Source organism: Echeneis naucrates, chromosome 17 (assembly GCF_900963305.1).
Source record: "Echeneis naucrates chromosome 17, fEcheNa1.1, whole genome shotgun sequence".
Lineage (NCBI taxonomy): Eukaryota > Metazoa > Chordata > Actinopteri > Carangiformes > Echeneidae > Echeneis > Echeneis naucrates.
The window spans coordinates 16989838-17009795 of NC_042527.1; the positions used below are offsets into that span (position 1 = coordinate 16989838).

General features: G+C 40.5%; 1 protein-coding gene across 1 annotated transcript in view; it reads right to left on the minus strand.

Annotated features, from left to right (window-relative positions):
• Positions 1 to 7378: 7378 nt before the first annotated feature.
• Positions 7379 to 19958, minus strand: part of LOC115058031 (netrin-G1-like) — a 53386-nt gene continuing 40806 nt past the window's right edge. The window contains exons 5-6 of the mRNA XM_029525322.1: positions 16453 to 16475; positions 7379 to 8685 (exon numbers count right to left, since the gene is read on the minus strand). Of these exons, the coding sequence (XP_029381182.1) occupies positions 8447 to 8685; positions 16453 to 16475 (262 nt within the window). The 3' untranslated portion in view covers positions 7379 to 8446. The remainder of the gene's footprint in view (positions 8686 to 16452; positions 16476 to 19958) is intronic.

Consider the following 19958-nt stretch of genomic DNA (forward strand, 5'->3'; position numbering starts at 1 on the left):
GCAGATAAAGCCCAGGGAGGAAGAAGATGGTGTGTGGGGCTATGTGTGCACGAGAGAGAGAGACAAAAGGAAGACAGACAGATAGAGGAAGAGAGAGAGAGAAGGAAGCCATGCATCACCTTCATCTGTCTGAATGATCTCCTTAACCCCTGGTCTTTGCCAGTCAGCCCCTCAGGATCTCTGTATGGGGGTTAAACAGGGATTTAGCAGAATCTGAAGCTGCCCTCAAATACGGTGAGCTCTTGGTTTCTCTCAAAAGGGCTCCACTCTCTGAAAGACTTTATCTGTAAGATTTGTATTCAGCTGCTGACTTGTGACCATCAACCTCCTCACAAAAATCACAGAACTACATCTGCAGTTTTCTGTCTTGCATAAAAAGGTGCTGCGCAGGGGGGAAAAAAAAAAAAGGACAAAACCTACAGCAGCTAAATTACAGTTTAATGTCCACGTATTCGTAAAATCAGTGAAACACCTTAAAGCTACCTGGATTCAACTGTCCAATCTTAAAAAGCAGCAGTGGACCGCAGTTTAAACGTGTTTACATTCACTAACACAGGCAGAAGTGACACAATACTGTGCTGAAAAGGAGTCTTGACAGATGGAGGATTTATTATAAGTATAAAGGAAAATCTGTCTCACTCCTCCGTGACTGTAATCAAACAGTTTCTATTTAAGAGATCTTTAAAATGTACATAATGCTCTTTGAGATAAAATCAGTGACCAATGAGCCGAATGGTGGATTACAAAGTTTTTTCAGGAGCAGCATCGTACTGATCCGAGTGTGGACTGTGTGAAGAATGATGATTGACCAGATGTGATGATATGAGGACACTTTTAATGAGACAAAGGGAGGTAAAACACTCTGCTTATCTCGCTGTAAAATGCAAACACAACTTCGGGTTAGGTAAAAGCACCATCACCTGCATCGTGTCTGCTGACAGGCCAAACCACCACTTTGAATAAGACTGAAAGTGTCTGATGGATCATCATCAAGCCTGCTTATCATGGACTGACGTCTGGTTGGATTCTCAGGAGCAGGACCCAGCAGGTCAGATTTAATACTGAAAAACTGATTACTATTCATCATTTGGTCAGCTTCATATTTCATATGTTTACAGCCAAATACCAGCAAAATCCATCAGCTTTAACTGGCCTTTGTATGACATGGAAATATTACCATCCTTATGCAATAAGCTCAGATGGTGGATAAGTGTTAAAAAAAAAAAAAAAATCAGCATTTTAGCATGTCAGCTTTCGAGTGTCACTCCTCCAGGCTGCAAGCTCCTTCAGTTTTCATTAGTTATTATTAATAGAAATACAAACAACCAGTATTATTGGGCAATTGAGATTAGTTTGAGAGGAAGAGGAAATAAAGTAGAGAGCAAGGACATGACCACCCTCCCACCTCGCCCGGGTGGTGTTCCTAAGTCTCTGTGAGGACTCTATCAGTGCAACCCGGCAATTAAGATCTCACAGATCAAAGGCGCCTAAATGAGCTAATCCTCAGAGAACCGCTGCTTGCTCCTCCTCTGTCTCTCTCTCCCCTCGTTATCCCTCCCTCGCTCTCGTTACTTCCTCTTGACTCGTAGCTCTGTGTGCTGACTGTGCTTTGATGCTTGACAGTGGTGGGTACCCTAAATGTAAAATGTTGAATAAATGCACATCAATGGGTGACGCTTTCGTGCCCTTAATGCTGATTTGCTCAGGCAGGGGGAGCGTGTTTTCAAAAGTGTTAAAGACGTTATTTGTGATCGTGAATCTATCTGATGCTCACATACAGCGCAGACTTTGGAGGACTGAATCAGCAGAAAGGCTTTTTGTGCAACACTTGACAACAAAGAATATTAAAACATCCAGACACAACAGGCCCCTTCTGAGTGTGGCGAGTCGGAACCAGCGCTGGTGTGAAAAGGAGGGACAGCTTCGAGCTTCATACTTGTTCAAAGGAGCATGACACCTCAAGCTACTTAGCAGGTCAGCCATTATAATAGAAAAAGCCAAGCATCTGCCTGTGACTCCCGGGGACGGGTTTAACGAGGCGACGCTTCTTGTGGCGGTGTCCTCCTTGGCCCGGTCTGACCGTCTCTCCACCTCCATCTCCCCCACTTTTTAATTTTTTTTTTTTTCCCCTGCTGATCCCTTCCTCCAACTTTGACGAACAGGGGTGTTCGTGTTTACTGCTGCCTCTCTCCATCAGGGAACCGTTGTTTCATGGCAGGCTTTGCAGTGAAAGCGTCTTTCCTCCTTTATTTCTGTCTCCTATAAGTTGACTCTCTTTCCTTTCCTCTCCTGCCTGTAAACTAGCTCCACTCACATCCCCGTCAGTCTGTTTTTGTCTGTTCCTTCACCAAGTGCTTCTTTGTTTCAGCTCTTTGTTTTGGGATTTTGGGCCACCCCTACCACCTGTGCCTCTTCTTTTCTCCAATACATGAGACAACAGTCCTTGTATTAATTAGTGTCACAGTCACTACTGGTTTGTAACAAATGTGGAACACGTACTTTGCCCAGCTATTGAGATATCCGTTTCTGCTGCATTAATAATGCAACTGAGATGAGCAGTTTTTACTGAAATAGGCCTGTTGACAGAGAGGTCTGTGGACTATCCAGATGAACGGCACATTGTTGCCTCAAAGAGATTTGCCTTTTAATTTTGTTGTTGTGAAGGTTAACACGCTCTGGCAGCGTTTGACAAGCTTCAAAACATTTTCACGTTTGTTATCTACACATGCACGTCGGTATGTCAATGTGGCCTGATGTCAGCAGAACACAAACCCGTCCGGTTTCACTAAAGCTCTAATGAATCCATCACATTGTGTCACCTTCTCTGCACAAATTGGCACATCTTGGCAAGCGTGCCATGACAACTTCCTCTGTGTTTGTGCCAAAGGCACCAAATGGCTAATGTGAGTTCCCCCCGAATTATTCAATGTGAGCGCCATAAACAATATTCATTACACAGCCATTTCACTGTGATGGGGACAGAAATTACAGAGACCTCACAGATACCACTAGAAGCCATGCATCCTTTTTTCTTAGCACCAAGGTAAATCCATTGGTTTATGGCTATGAAAAGAGAGAATTAAAGAAACTGCATCTCCTTGCAAATTACGACACCCTTAAAATATGTGCATGCTTTACAACCTTGATTTATTTACAGTACATTATTACAAATTCAAATCTAAAGCGAAATAGCAGGTTATCATGGTGGGTTCCTGTCAATCAAACCCAACCATCTGCTGTTTGGTGTGAGAAAGGAAGAGAAACATTATTATTTATTCTGCTGTAAATCTTAAGGAAGTGAACTATGTAAAAGCGAAAACTGTCTCCGTGTGCTCGGGAACAGGTGATAATCTTTTACAGATTCTCCAGGTGTGTTATTTTTTCCTCTCTCATTTTGAGTTGTTTATGATGAATTCCAGGGACATAAAGTCCCCCATCCTTCACAGCACGTGACGAAAATGAGGATAAACCATTTTCTTCTGTGCACCAGGAACTCTTGAACAGACTGTGAAAGGTATCTTTTATTTATGGACAGCGTCTGGTTTGATACATAAATAATTTCTTCAACAGGGTGTCGGGAGGCTTGCAGTGCCAATCCCAGCCGGGACTGATTTGCAATTTAGGTGTGGCACTGAAGGCCAGAAGTGCTGGATTCGGCATTGAGGAAAAACAGACAAGAGCTGTGATCGTGTGTGACACTGAATGGGATTACCATCTGCAGCCGAAGAGCCGATTGCTGCCCTAGATTGTATTGAAATGAGAGGACATCAGATTGGTTTGCGGTCGTGACGAGACAGCAGATTTTTTATTATTTTTTTTTTTACAGCTTTCGTTTAGTGCCAGAATCTAAACTGCCCTGCTTAAAGCTGTGTGTATTTCAAATATATATTATTCGCTTCATGTTTTCCCTCCAAAAATTGTACATTACAGTGACACCATCACATGCCACTGAAGTGTACAGTGGGAGTCCTTGGCAATACAGATGGAAAGGACATTTACCTTGAATAACAGCATTTTTCATGTTTCTAAAGCTAATGGATAAAAGCATGGAGTTCACTCAACCTCCTGTTATGTCATTTCCAAGAACTCTGAAGGAGCAGCAGGGACAAAGGTACTTCCATCGTGTTCCAACTGAGGCGGCTTAACTTCCTCTTTGTTCTCGCTATTGATTCTAGTGTACTCTGGCAACGTGCGCCAAGTCAGTGAACAACCTACCAGCTGTCCTTGCGATGTCAGGGATGTAAATAGGAGTTTGATAAAGCCACAGATGGTATGCTGCTCCCACCACTCCATAAGTGCCATTCCTGATGTGACGTGACACAAATACACATAAAAGCACACAAAGTGCATATGCACTTCTCATATGGTGGTTCAACCGTTGAATGCACATCTATTAAAAGAGGTGAAGCACAATTTTATTTCCCTCTCTAAAGCTTCAGTGATGGCAATATAATAAACATAATATCTCTTGCAATTAAACTTTCAGAAAAAAGCAAAAAGAAACAACAACTGGCAAGCAAATAAATGCATAAAATAACTTTCACTGTCAAGCAGCAGGCAGCTGCTGCTCAAAAGAAAAGGTCTTTTTGCAAACTGCAATTCTCCATATGGAGCCACACTTTTACTTTTATTTGTTTTGTTGGAGTCACAGTTGAGCCAATAAACTTAAAGCTAAATTACACCTGTGAAAATTAAAAAGCACATATTCCAAATAATCCCAAAATTCACAATTTAAAATTACATTTTCTCCATAACTTTTGATTTGAAAACAGCCAGGGTGAGAAATATGAACCTTCATATCCACATTTCCAGCACGAGCAATAGTGATATTAAAATGTTTGGGGGAAAAAATAAACAGAAGCAGAGTTGGGGACTCTATCCAACAACACTCATCATATAAACATATATGCACTGCACTTGTATTATTCTATTCATAAGGCTGACTGACAGAAAAGTTAAGCTTCCTGTCCCTCAACACCGCTGGGTTGTGTTTTGAGTTCTGGGCATTTCAAAAAGCGTCTATTGATGAGCTGAATATAGATATTGGATTTCTAATAAGATGAGGGCTCCAGTCATGCTGCTGAGCCACTTCTTTCCTCGATACTGAATACCCTTTGGCTTATGTAACTTTCTGTTGGTGCCACCAGTGCTGACAGTGGCAGAACAGAAGGAGCGCTCATGTCTAAAAATGTCCTCCTAATACCCCCCACCACCACCACCGCTACACTCGAGTCTTAGAAGTGAAAGGAGAAAGGACAAGGAGTGGCTGCAACACATAACAGCAGGGAGAGCAACTAAGGAACAAAATCCATAGTTGTTTTTTCTTTCTTTGTGCAATCAATCAGAAAAAAAATCATTTTCACAAAATGTTCCACCGCTGCCATGTGTAGGTTTAAATATAAGCATTTCTAGCCAGCTATTGATGCATTGCAAAATGCATTCAAGCATGTGTTCAATTCTGCTGTGTACGTAGACGCCACATTTACTTTTTCTGTCTCTGCGGTGCAGGAAAAAGGCAAGTTAAATATTACCATGACCATATTCCCACTGTTAGCAGGCCATGTAGAGGAATTATGGCGCTCATTTTCCCTCCGTGGATGAGAATGTCGATGTTGCCAGGGCATTGCATCTGCTCTGGAGGCAGAGCCATGGTCTCCATTGAGTTGTTCATCAACCTTTTGTGCCATAATCTGCATTTTAGTGCAAAAGACTTGGATTTAACCTTCAAACTTTTTTTTTTTTTTTTGCTGATGGCTAAATACAGCCCAAAGCCAGGAGGAAGTGTCATAAAACACCAATTTTATTGCACCAACATGTCATAAAGGTAATTGTCTTCACACACGCACACACACACACGCGCGCAAGCACGCACACAGGCAAACATAGGGCCTAAACCACTGCTCTAAAATTTGTTTTAGTTCAACTGTCACTACAAACAGTCTCAAGTGCACCACTTTACATTCTGCTGAGCAAGTTCAGGGAGAGCTTAGCCTTGAACAAAGCTATGAAATCACAGAAGGCGGAAATGTGCAGGGCTGGATAGATATAATGCTCGTGGATTTGGGTGTGATCATATGACAGTTTTTTGTCATAGCTGTAATCTTTCAGGGTCAACTGACCTTTTGACCTTCCCCACCCCCCATTAGACAGTGACGGTGGATACAGTAGATTTACAGTAGCTGATTGCAACACAGAGGTCAAAAGCTTCTATATTGTTATTTTCAAACAGTTTGTGACACTTAAAATATTACAAGACTGACTGAATGTGAGCCTCAAGCTATTTTGGATAATTGCCTGGGATGGGGGGTGCTGGTGTGTAACAGACAAATGCAAGTGAGCGCCACCAATGCTACTCTAAACTCTGATCCAGGACAGTAGTTTACGCAGCAGGGAATGGAAAATGTGGATTTATCTGGATTTTATAAGTATTTGGAAACCTGCAACACCTCCAAGTATGAAATTTTCCCCGGTCTAGTCAGGATCACTACTGTCAGCTGGACGTGGTACTTTCTGATTTTTGACTGCACACAATTTAAGTGTGAAATTATTAACTTGTGGGCCTCCAGTTTGGGGGAGCAGCTAAAAAAATTTTTAGGATTTACTCACTTACTGCAACTTGCTTTCCAATTGATATAATTTATCATTTAGATTCTTTCGATCTTTTTCTTTCTGCCAAAAATCTGCTGAACAAATAATATGAAGTTACCTGTTTAACTCAATTTCAAAACATTGTCTGACAAGACAATAGTCTCTCCCAAAAAAGCCATTTGCTACTTTTTTCATTGACAGTGTCGTTTAATGAGAGGCACTTACAGTAGACTCATGACAACCTCGGGAGGAAAATTTATCTCTCAAATGAAATTGGTCTCAGTGCTCAATATGTCACCCAGTGGGATGTGACTTCATTTCTATTCATTGACCCTCCATGAATTAAAGCTCATTTCCTGAATGTGTCGCTTCGCTGAGGCTCTCACAGCAGGATGCAGGCTTTCAACCGTACCAGCTCAGAAAACCTTCCCCTCTTCCCGTTTGATCAGGGATTAGATCTGATTACAGATTTGAGCTGGACAACCTCTGTGACTGCCGCTCAATCTCCTTTTCCCTCCCCAAGTCATCTTCTTGTGAAATTTACATAAAGCTGATGGGATTTTGGCTTGAGGCTCTTCTGGTTCTCCAACATTGCATGAGCACAAGAAGGACGGGTTACAGCACAAAAAACCCCAAACCAAAAAAAAAAAACCTTAGTCATTGCACCAGGTAGTTATTTGCGGACTGATATATTGTTACCACCAACTGTTGCTTTAGTGAGTTGGTCAAATATTGGCATTGATAGCGTTCATAAATCTTTTTAAATGACATTCATGTATTGTCATTGGCTTATACCTATCTACGAACAATACACTGCTTCACTCTACACATCTTGTCTCAAATGCCATGTAACTACATAATAAACTTACTACTATTCAACAACAAGACAAAGACATGGTTTTCTTTTTCCCTTTGGTGAAAGTGTATTGTGTAGGTGTGTATGTAAACATAGTTTTGACAGCAGCTCTCAAACGAAGAGAACCATGTGCCACACAAGCAAAGAAATAATACAACCGAACTCCTTGCGCACTCAGAGTCCACATCTAGGACGGCTCGGCAGCAATAGAAAACAAGTAATACATCTTTCTGTTTTGCGTAGTCATGAAAATATCTGTTTTTATACAAAAATTAAATTAAGTTACAGTATGTTACACCTTTTTTTCCCATACAGGTGAGCTCAAGCATGACTACAAAGCCTCTGAGGAAAAAAAAAAGTACTAGATTGGTACTTGTCGAGGGGCTTGATAATAATACATGTGCAGCATTTTGGCAAAAAACAACAGACACCCTTCAGAGCAAAGGAAAATCACCAGAGTCACCAAAGCACAGGAAGGAGAAAGTGAGGATGGGGGAAAGGGAAAGGTGAGGAGAGAGGAGAGAGGGGAGACGAAGAAGAAGATAACAAGTAAGGAAGGAGGCAGTGAGGCAAGATGTTTCAAGATGTCCCCATCCACACTATTATTTTTTAATAGCTTCAGATGATAACTTAGAAATCATGTGTCTAGTTTTGTACAGTTGGCTCTCAGAACTCTCTCTGAGTCTGCAGTCTGCCTTTAATGAAGTATCAGCCAATGACACAACCACAAAGTGACGGCTCCAACCATTTCCTCTGTGACATTATGAGACAGCAGTGACTTCACCATAAATCCTCTCATTCAGTGTACAACAGATCAGCGCACAACCTGTCAGTAACTGTCACCCACCACTGTGGCCTTGGATATACAAAAGAGTTGCGTATATTGTATATTGAGCACATTATCCATGCCCTTTGTCTTTCATGTCTTTAAGGTTGACAATTCAGTCTCATCGTACGGGGGTTTTCGGGGTTCGGTTGAGGATGGGAGGCTGTTAAGGTCTCTCAGCAAAGGGAGACAGTCAGCAGCGAGGTCACCACGAGGGTGAGGGCGAGCTGGCAGCCTATCGGGGGATGATAGAAAGAGGCCCGTCCAGACAATTGGTCATCGCACTCCCCTGGGCCCTGGCAGCGAGCTCTCTCACACAAGACGCCTGTGAAGCCAGGGGAACAATGGCACCGCTGATGGTGGTGGCACGTGCCACCGTTCTGACAGCGCAGCATCGTGTTGTCACAGATTCGAGCTGCGGAGACAAAGCAGAGAGGGCAGGGGAGACAGGAGGGGGTGATTAATAGATCACTCAGTGATAGGGCGGCAGAGAACATCAACGGGCAGGTTCACAGGGCACAAGCTGCCTCTTCTTGTCCTGTCTGCATCGCTCTGTGTCCTTAGAGCACAGCTGACATATTAGGAAGGGTGAAGCCAAGGACTTTTGTGAACAAGTGCAGAGAGAAAGAGGAGGCAGATAACCAGGACACATACAGTATGAATACTAAAACGCAGCCAACAGCCTGTGAAAACCATTTCTGTGTATGATTGTTTATGACAAAAGAACACAGACATTTTATGGATTTATGGATATTTTTAGGCGCACTGAAGGGACTTCAGAGCAAATAATCCTGGCAAAACAAAAGAGCAAACAAACACCATGGCAGTGATGAGGCGAAATTAATGATTAGTGAATCAAAGGATGCCAGAGTATTATGAAACAGCCCTATGAGCTGGACAGTAGAATTAAATTTTGTTCCCCTCTGGCACAATGACAGAAAGAACTGAAAAAAAAAACAACAACAAAAAAACAGTCCCTTCATTCTGTTCTTTCAAAACAGGATGAGGTGAAGACGTGGGATGGATACCTGGCTCCCCCCCGCACCAACACTACCTTTGATATGCAAATAAGCATTTCCAGGTATTTTGACAACTGCTGTTATTTTCTTCTGTGCAGTTAACATTACAGAGAACAATACAAGACTGTCAGAAGAAATGGATGTAATAACCAGGGCTGTTTGAGTGCCCACAGAACATTTCTTTGTTTTGATATGGACTGATTAAGACTACATAAGCTAATATTCACATTTCCAGACAAAAACTCAAGACTCAATTATCCCAGGAAGCCTCTCTACTGGCAGAGATGAAATCCTGGAAGAGGTAATATTTGCCAAGAGATTTCAGTGTAATTGGATATCTCTCCCTGCATAAATAGTAATCACATTCTTGGTTTACCGTAATGTGGCTCATGCATCAGAATAAACTCTACAAATAATCAGTGCTGCCGCCAAAACTGATTAAAAATGCGTTGGTATTACATTTAACTTCATAATATTCCCACCTTCTTCACAAAGACACCACTGCTGCTTTAAATGGATATTCCGTTTTGATCATCAGTTAAGGATTTTCAATAATTTTATGTCTTACTGTAATTTACTGTTCTTGTGAATCCGCTTCCTCATCCTCAATGCCTCTTGTCTGCCTTTGTTTGATGTGCTCAACAATCTTTATGTGTTGAAGGAGAGATCAACAGTAATTGGACTATAAGAGCAAATATTGCTCCTTTACTTAAAATGCAAGTGTGCTTCACAATAGATTTCTCCCTGTATGACTCTAGAACACTAGTGCAAAAATAATGAGTCTGGCCAGGAGCCACTGCTCTTTGATTCAGAGACTGACATTGAAACCTGACATTTACCACTGATGTTTTAGATAGATTGAAATTTTCTGCCACAAAACTTTCTCGAATCAATGCTGGGAATGTAATATTGTGATGTTTATATTTAGCTAAAGTACACCGATACACACACACACACACATACGCGATTCTGCTATGCAAATTATATTATGAATAAACTGTTTGTTTATATTCATTCTTGTTTAAAGGGCAAATCAATACTGAACAAAAAAATAAATTATTGTGGTGCAGATGTACTTGAGAGTGAGGAACAGATTTTTGATCATGTTCACGAAGGCTGTCGTGCTGTAAAAGCGGTTGGATTAGAATGAGTATACTATTATTGGCTGTAAAAGAGGCTGGTATCAATCATTAATAAAAACACCAACAACAACCTTGAAAGGCAGCGTCCTTTCTGTCATGATCACTGTGCTTTATATTTTGAGGGTTTGCAGAAAGCACATCTTTTGTACATGTTCTGCAATTGAGAGTGAGAATAAGCAATAAGTGATTTCTTTTTAGATGAATAAGGAGCTGAACAGAAAATCTCTGCAGCTATCCTTATTTCTAAGAAGCATTTAACCATCTTTCATATCACGGTTTTAGTTTTGTGGCAGGAAAAGGTGCTGCTTTGGTGCATGTCTGCCGATTTCCATCACAGCGCTGTTTCCAGTGGCAGCAGGAGTGCTTCATAACTGCTGGACGTGTGATTTAACACCTGCATGACCTATCAACTCGAAATAACTATTTGTAATACAACATTGGCTGCTGTTTACTTTCCAGTCCTGACAAGAGTTTCAGTGATGCTGGGTTGATATTTTTATGGACCTTATTCAGGGCGAGATCAGACATGTCCAGTCTGGCTTTAGGCGACCCACAGCCTCTGTCTTAAATTGTATTATTTTTGTCCTATCAGATGTAAAATACATACAACCATAAAAAAAAAAAAAATCCAATTTCATTTTTCACCAAAAGAAACCTGCAGCGCTGCCGCCCTCCAGCTGTTTTGACCCTCACCGTGACCCTTACAGACACCTTCTAAAATGGCGGCTGTGAGTCAAACAAACAAACAGTAAAGGTTGACTGCCAGGGCCGCCGTTTCCAGGACAGGGCGGTTGGAAATGTAAATTCACCCCTGTCTAAGCCCAAGTAGTTAAAAGATTGTGTCTGTTCATGAGGAGTTCAATTTCAAGAGACACCACCGGTGAAAACATGCTAACAACACGACAAGCTAACAGCTAACACGGAGCGAAAGACCGACGCAACTGGAAGATGTTTATTTTTTTATTTTATTTTATTTTATTTTTTAACTTCACAGCAGCTTTATTACAACTAAAATACCACAAAAGTGAGCTACAATGTGTCGCTAAGTGCTAAATACTGCAAACCTTTCACCGAGGGTGAATTTATCAGAGACTGTGTTGAGCCGATGGCGGAGAAGAACCCAGGAGAGGTGGAGGTATTTCAGCAGAGAATCAGAGACAGCTGGCTGGAGTTAGACCCCTTTTTCCCCGTTAGTCTGCCATGAAAGCACCGCTAAATTACTGGTTTTTAGATATTAAACAGGAGTGGACGATGAAGTGATCGTGACTTGAGGAGCTAACAGAAGAAACCGGATTTATTTGTTTTTGTTTGTGGATGACAAGAAACCTCGGTGGAATAAAGTCAGCGGGATTATTACGGATGGATCATCTGCCATGGCTGGAGAAAGAAGTGGATTATCAACCTTCATCTGTAAGAAAGCCAGCCAAGAAGGAGAAGGTAAAGATATTAACCTGCGTTATGTTCATTCACCAACAACTTCTGCGAGTTAAAAAAACATCTCAGATATGATCATGTTTTGAAACCGGTGAGAAAGATTGTTATTTTATTTATAAAGAATGGTTGCCCCTCATCAAATCTCAATGAAAAACGTTTAGACAGCCCTGGACTAGATGCTGCAATGAATAAGGTTATGTGCAGCAAAAGAAAAACTTAGAAATAGCTCCTATCAGAGGTGCTGTTGTTATTCAGGATATTTCTGCTGGCTCCTAAAAATCTGTTAGTGCAATCTAACTAGAGAGGTCCAGATCAAAGGTCCAATAACAAAAAGATTTGAGGGGAAAAAAAAGAAATCTAATTCATATTAATGATCTCCATCTGCTTTTGAATTTGATGAGTTCCTCCCTGTCCAGTCTCCCATCCCACCATCGGGTACGGTGCAAATCTGATATCTGATCCAGTTTGAATCCTGCTGTGAAATAGAAAGACACAGGTCAAACGTTGCTTCCTTGGAGGTAACTATATATCGGGGTGCAGAAGTCTCTGACTTCTTTGTCAAAAGTGGTACGTTTGCTTGGTAACATGGCCAAAAGTTGTGCAGTTGTAATTCAGGGCTAAATTCAGAAGGGAATGAATGTGAATCTCCGCTGACTTGTCCTTAATGGGTTCAAACATAAATATTGCCTCCTGGCTATGCCTCCAAAAATCAGGTTTCTTATTTTACAGCTAATGGAAAACACCTGTTCTGTGTACTTTTGTAACCATTTCCATGGGATCAACAAGTCTCTGTTGTCTGGCCTACACATTAAATTTATGCCTGTGGCTCAAGGATAATCTGTGGACCCTCAGGACCAGTGTCTCTCTAAAAGCATCTGTAGCCCAATTAGTTTGCTTATGCAGAGGTTCAACAGGAGCCACAGGTTCAACTGCCCTTGCAAAATATAGTTTCGGATAAATCAATCTTTCTCTGCAAATCAGAAAAAAAGAATTCACGAAGGCATTGGATGTGAGCGAAATTTCCATTTCCATCTTTTAAGGATATTTTGAACATGTTGGTAAAACTTTGTGATTTATGCTATAATATACATTTATATTTAATTAGAGGAGCTAAATGAAATGTGTACATTGTGATTTAATTGTAACTGTGAATTATAAAATTAAATTCCTATCAGAGAGTTTATGGTATCTGAGGTGTCCATTGCACCAAAATTTGAAGACTAATAAGCGATGGGTCCGAAAACACAGACTTGCGTCCAAAAATATATAATAAACAGATGAAATATGAATTTGCTTTGAATGACATCACCTATTCAAGCCCTGGCTGCTTCTCTTACTCTCTCTGAGACATATGTGCACCTCACACCTCTGTCAGATGTGTTACATTTGGCAACTGCTGTGACAGATCTAGGCTTGGGTCTGGGTGTTGGATGAAGCAACGTGAGGGAAATTCTTCACCACAACAGAATAACAGTGAGAGGCACTGAGGACAAAGCACTGAATTAAATTTCACAATACTGCTTGTGGCACTGGAAACAAGATACAATTGTGTATTTCACCCTTCTTTTTAGAATCCTGTGATTTTGAAGTACAATTTTGTCCTGACATACTGAACCACAAATTGTTGGATATTATAGATTTGATTGTGTGTTCGTTAGGACACATTCAGCTTCCTACCTTCAGAAATATTTGACATGGAGTTGTTAGTATTGTTACTTTTGTAGATCTGTTTATATCCTAAACATACGTACACTGCCTCATCCTTTCATCTCAGATGAAAGGTTGTCCATACACCGATGCCTCTTGAATGCCTTATATATTCTGCAACTGAAGTCCCATAGATAAAAAAATCACACCATGATAACAAGGTGACAGTCACAAATCGATGTTCTACATCTTAGCTTTTTGTGCAATATCTGGATTTTATGATGGACAGAAAAGAAGTCGCTGAACAGCCAACTTTTTTTAAATACCTCGGTTGGTTAACAGATGTGATATGATCGGTTATGCTACAGAGGAAATAAGAGACCACACAGAGGCACAGTACTTTATTCAATTACATACAGGGGAAAAAATTATGTTTTCTTTAAATTATTTAATATATCTAAAGGGCCTTTATAACTATAGATTCACCTGAGCGATTAAGTATAAATGGAGACAGTTTTCAGATACAGGATCTGCTAATTATAAGATATGAGAGAGAATAGTGTTGCTTCAATTACACTAGATCAATACCTTTTGTCATGAAGTCAGGGTAAACTGAAACCAGCGTTCAGCGATGCCTCCTGTTATCATATTAGCATGAAGGCTTCATCATTAGTCATGTCTCACAGCTCTAAAGTTCAGTATAAATTATCAGCTGTGTAGTAGCACTAGACAGTGGCAGAAAGTATGTCTGGATCTGAGGACAGAAACTGCTTACTCTTTCTCAATGCTGTGCCAGGATCTGCTTATGAAGTCAAGATTAAATGTTAGATAAATATTGTCTTTGCAAAAAGTCCTGAAAAGGTGAGAAACTGTTCAAAATATTAAACAGCTACACCAGTAAGGCCACGTTCAAATGACTAAATAAAGAAACAAAAAAAAACAACAACAAAAAAACAGTTTTCAAACAAATCGGAAACAATGTCAGTAAATACTGTCACACCTGAAGGTATACATACGTGACGCCTGCATACATGTACACATGTGGGGGATAAACAGGAAGCATAACACCTTGAGTGAGTGTTTATGCCTTTGTTTCCAAAAGCCTCAATTTTTGTCCATTCAGACAACAAAGTAATGAGTTTTCAAAATAAAGCAAGTCCAGCAGTATTTTCAAAAGTAAGTTAAAAAAAAATCCTGGAATAGTGTGGGTGGCAGGCCAAAAGAGATGAGATTTAAAACTAAAACATCCGAGCTCTAACGAGCTATTGACATTCAATAGCGTGGATAACGACTCCTCTGAGGCTATATATCTGAGTTTCATCACCAGCCAGTCAGACTACCTTTACTGAGTCAGAAGGCACGAACTGAGGAAGCCACTTGGATGAGGGGTAAAACATCTTCAAGGATATAGAACCAAGTCCAGTCACTCTCGACTCAATTCTCTTTGGATCGCCGTGTGGACATAAACCCTGAGGCTTAGTAATTAACTTGAAGCTGATGGTTCTCTCTGTGATTGGTTGACATTACTACTATTTTCTGTTTCATAGTTTCCTTTTCTCTCCCGGTCTGTGGCATTTTGCCTCTGAAAACTTCTGTTCACATATGGCATTTAGAAAGCATTCACGAGGTTGGTTTAGATTAGACAGATCGTTACCGGCTTTCTTTTCCCTTCTGACTTGTGCAAACACTGGATTATTTCCATAGACGCATTGTCTCTGCGTTTTGTATGCAAGGAAAGAGAGGGAAGCACCTTCGCTTGATCGTGGAAATCCTGAAAGTCCTCTTTCTGTGACTTAACACTCACTACACAGGATATCTGGGCCTGAGGATTAGCTGAAGATAGCTGGAGATCAATCTACATACCACCCCCCGGGTCTCTTTTCTCCTTCTCTCTCCTTGTCTTTGCTTTTTTTTTCTCTCCTCTGAACATGGCAAAAAGGGTGGACCCCCAGAGAGCATTCTGGGTAATTAAAAAGAGGGCATGATCAAAGAGGTCAGGAGGCTGTGGACTCCTCGATCGCGAAGCATGTGGTCCGTTCCCTACAGTGTTCCCACAACAAAAGGTCCGCCTGGTGAGGACCAGCGTGTGTTTGTGTGCGTGTTGGATAAAAGCATCAAGGCTTCGTGAAAGCAACCTACCGCACACTGTATTTGCATATACTGCATTACATATGCCCCCCCCCCAAATGGCCAATCAATAAGCAATCAATTTTTTCTTTGTAGCGTTAACGTCATGCTGAAGTTACAAAGCCTATAAGCCTACCTTGGTTACGATTTGCAACACCAAGAGATGAGGCATTTGCTCGATCTGTGTAAAAATGGGAGAGGTTATATATTACACTGAGTTGTCAAAAATTCATGCTGTTATCTTGTTAAAGCACAGGGACAGCATGCATAGATGCTTGTTTTTCACAATAACTAGTTTTTTTTTTTTTTTTTATCAGGGCTGATTGCCTCACTACAATTTTACGGGTACTGAGTTCTTATTATAAAATGGACCCATGTAGAATCGTGCGCATGCAGCTTAAATAAGTGATTTTTTTTATTTATTTTTTTTACAAGACAAAAGCAGAGACATGTACACGTGGTAACTGCTTTTGTTATCCAGCACGAGAAGTCACCTTCAGACATCAGCATGCGAAAAGATGCATAGTGGGAAGTAAATCTTCATAAAAGATGGGTTTTTCCAGCTTCTGTCTTAGGGCAAATATCTGTCTGTGTGCTTAAAGCAAATATTCAAGCATGGAGGCGAGAAATCATTCTCCAGACTGCCTGCGGATACACTGGCAAGACATGAAGGACACTACTGAAATTTGTTATAAAGTAGCAAGTCATTTCATTTGAAAACTCATCAGCTCATTATTTACAAACCATCTATCCTTTAAATTACTAAAGGTTCACTGTGATTAAATCACCGGCCACTTAATTTCAATTTCCTGCTGAAAATTGAGCTGGATGGAGGTCTTTCGAGGTAGCGATTGGTTTCCATTTATTTGCCAAAAATTTAGGACAATATAAAACAGCACCAGAAGAATTGTAAAACTATTAGGCGGAAAATAAAATATATATTGATTTTAATCATTTGAAGTTAGCAGCCTAGCTTTTTATAAATGTAGTTTATTTCCCAAAACCCGATAGACATTTTGTCTTGTTTCAAGAATTTTCACTGTTAGAAATGGATTGGTTCAGTTCTGTTACTAATTGTGTATCAAGATCAAAACAAAGACCTTTCTTTCCCCCCAAAACATACTAATGGCCAATAATGGCAATGTTTGGCATGATTTTTCACACCACCAACAGTGAAACAACAGTTAGTCATTACTGAGGAAAGAAACCATTCATTAGCATGCCAATTTACAAAGTGTGATCAACTTACGCACTGGTCCGTGATTACTGGGGATACCTGCAAAAAGAGCAAAGACACAATGTCTCATTAAAACGTGAAATTTATAATTCCAGCTCTTGAAACTTTATGCATGAAAAAGTTATTAAAAAAACATCTTTGTGTTGTTCTCCTTGAGTAATGAAAGCCAACCAACACTTATCCAATTGGTCTCCACTATGTCCACTGATTAACAACTGCCATGGCTTCCCAGAGAACCGGACCAATGCCTGGTCCAACACCCACCTCCCACTGATGATAATAACAGATTTGCCGGTGATGAAATGTCGAAACAATCAATATTCAACATGTGGGAAAACCTTTTGTTGTCAGTGTATTCACCGTTTGGAATAACGATGTTGTCTCCAGTTTGTTTGTTTTATAGCTGCTTTTGGCTTCTCTTTGTCTTTTAAATCAGCAAATGTGTCTATCAACAAATCAGATAGCATCTGAAGCTACCTTAGTGTTTATTTTGATTGTGTCAGACTGAAGCGCCTGGAACTCAACTGTCATTAGACTGAATGCTTGATTTAAAAGGAAGGAAAAAACAAGTATGTGCATTTTCAAAGAGTCAAACCTTGGCTGTGCCCAGGAGCTGCCTGATGCAGCCTTTGTCTGCACCACATATTATCAGTATCTGGCTGTGGATCCACCATCTTTGTGTAATGTTAATGTCATCAGCAGGCAAATCCTACCCCATAATTAGAGTGATTTCTGATCCTTTTCATAAGCTTTATCGCGTTGGCCTTCTGTGATTATGTTTCTGTGGGCCTTTCATATTGTTTGCAACCCATTCATCACTTCATTACCAGTTTGGGGGCTGTCACAGCAACTGCTGGCAAGAGCACAACACTGCAGCAGCAGGAAAAGCACAGATTTTAAGCCTCAATTTGCAAGAACCCAAGCAAGCTGCAATTCTTAACCAATAGCTGTTCTGTGTGAGAAATGGAGGGCAAACAATATTGCCCTTTGAAGCCAAAACACATTCTTCAGTCTGATCAAACTCTCAGCCCTAACTCCTCTTAACCTGTGAACCTGCTTTGGAACACAAGATGAGTTGTGTTCCCTGCAAAGTGGACTGTCAACATAATTCTCCAAGTGATTCCTCTTCTTCTCTACGGGCAACTTACAGATTACACACCTCTTTTTTTATTTTTTTATTTTTTTACGGAAGCCATGGATTTGAGTCACTCTCACTCACTCTGCCGCTGACAGCTCTGGCCCATAGAAACGCAGGGCTCCATTTTTGGCTCTAATTTATTGAATGAGGGGTCACGTATGTCCATATATCTACATGTGTGGGGATTTGAATATGTAATAGACCTTTCCCTGTTCCTACCTATGAGATAAATTACTTTCATGATTAAAGAGGAAGACTTGATGACAGATGAAAGCTATTAAACCATAATTACATTTTGCACGTTCAGCATATTTGTCTTGATATGAGGGCTGTATGTTTAATATCCTCACAGGAAAAATGAGCTTCACATAATGGATAAAGGCATGTTACAAGGCCTGGGCTTTACTTATGAGAGAAATAAGAATAATTCAAGACAAAAGTGTGCTCATTCAACACCTGGGGGACCAATATTCTTACGTCATTTCCATGTGCAACATTATTGCATTTTATGCCACTCCCAAACAAGTGCTAATATTGCTTTGGATATGGCTAGACCCTGGTTTCATCGGTTCACTGCAGATGCGGCCAAGTGTTGGATTTTTTAATAACGGCCTGTCAATCTGACGTTGAGCACCACATTACATGGAGGCTCATAACACAGGAGAGGTGCAAGGGTAAATCCAGCAATATCTCCTTAGAGTTCAAAAAAGCTCCCACAAACAACACCCCTCCCCCCGCCCTCCTCCTATGCAATCAAATATGTTGCATGTGCACAGAGGCAGACACAAAACTCGTCAGTGCACATACATGCATACACAGGCACCGACTCATGGGAGACAAATCCATGCCGATGGCTGCAATCAGCCAATTCATCGTCGAACAAACAGCCCAAAGAAAAGCATGAAAAAGCGCTGTTACTGCACAGATTTACTCACAAAATCAGTGGATCAATCGCAATATCATATCTTTGTACACATCTAATAAAAAAAAACGGCACGTCTGAGAATTCAAGTCAGACAATCAAACCAAGCATCTGAAAAACCTGCTGTCAATCCCATGATAGCTCCCGACTTCAAGGCTGAATCAGTGAGAAAGGAGAACCAGAGGGCTAGATCTTCCACCATCTGGCCTTGCCTGGCTGTCCACCACCACATCCCTGCGTGGCTGTATTAGATTTATTGAGGCAATGAGCCCCCTGCCTCAGGCATGGGATTTGATGAATGTGACTCAACTCCTGTCCAAGATTATAATGGGGATAATGCAAAAGAGCACCTTCTGCCTCAACGATGTGAACAAGCAGAGAAATATTCAGCATTAGAACACAATTGTTGTGAAGTTGACGCAGGAATCCCAAAGTATCACTATAATCTAATACTAAATAAAAAGAAAACCAAAACACGAAATGACTGACCAGTGGTGCAAAAACACAGGGTTAGCGTTATTAAAATAAATCATTTGGCCATTTTGAGCTGTATTAGTGATAAATTTAGTTTTCTAAAGATCCACAATTGGAAAAGAAAAAAAAAATCTCAATACAATGTCCACATTCCTAATTTTTTTCAAAGCTTTCACTGAAAATGTATTTTTAATTTGTTTGGTAACACCTAGCTGGGAAGCTGAGTGACTCTGAAGAAGTCTTGGACATGTTCTTGAAAATTTGGACAACAATAATTTTTGTTATAATTACATGATGTTTAATAGACACCGGTAGATTACATGAATTTTTTGCCTGATTAAGTCTTTTTAAGTAGATTCATAAGTGGTATTGCTATATACTTACATATTTGTTAATACCATAACACATATTTAACAGTCTCGGCTGCGCCAGAACACCAACCAGTGGTTCAATAATCCCTCAAGGGCAAACAAAACTTAAATAAATAATCAAAAGCAGGGGAAAAAAAGAGGCATGGTGTGTCAGTCTTTATCAAATACTGCTGTAAC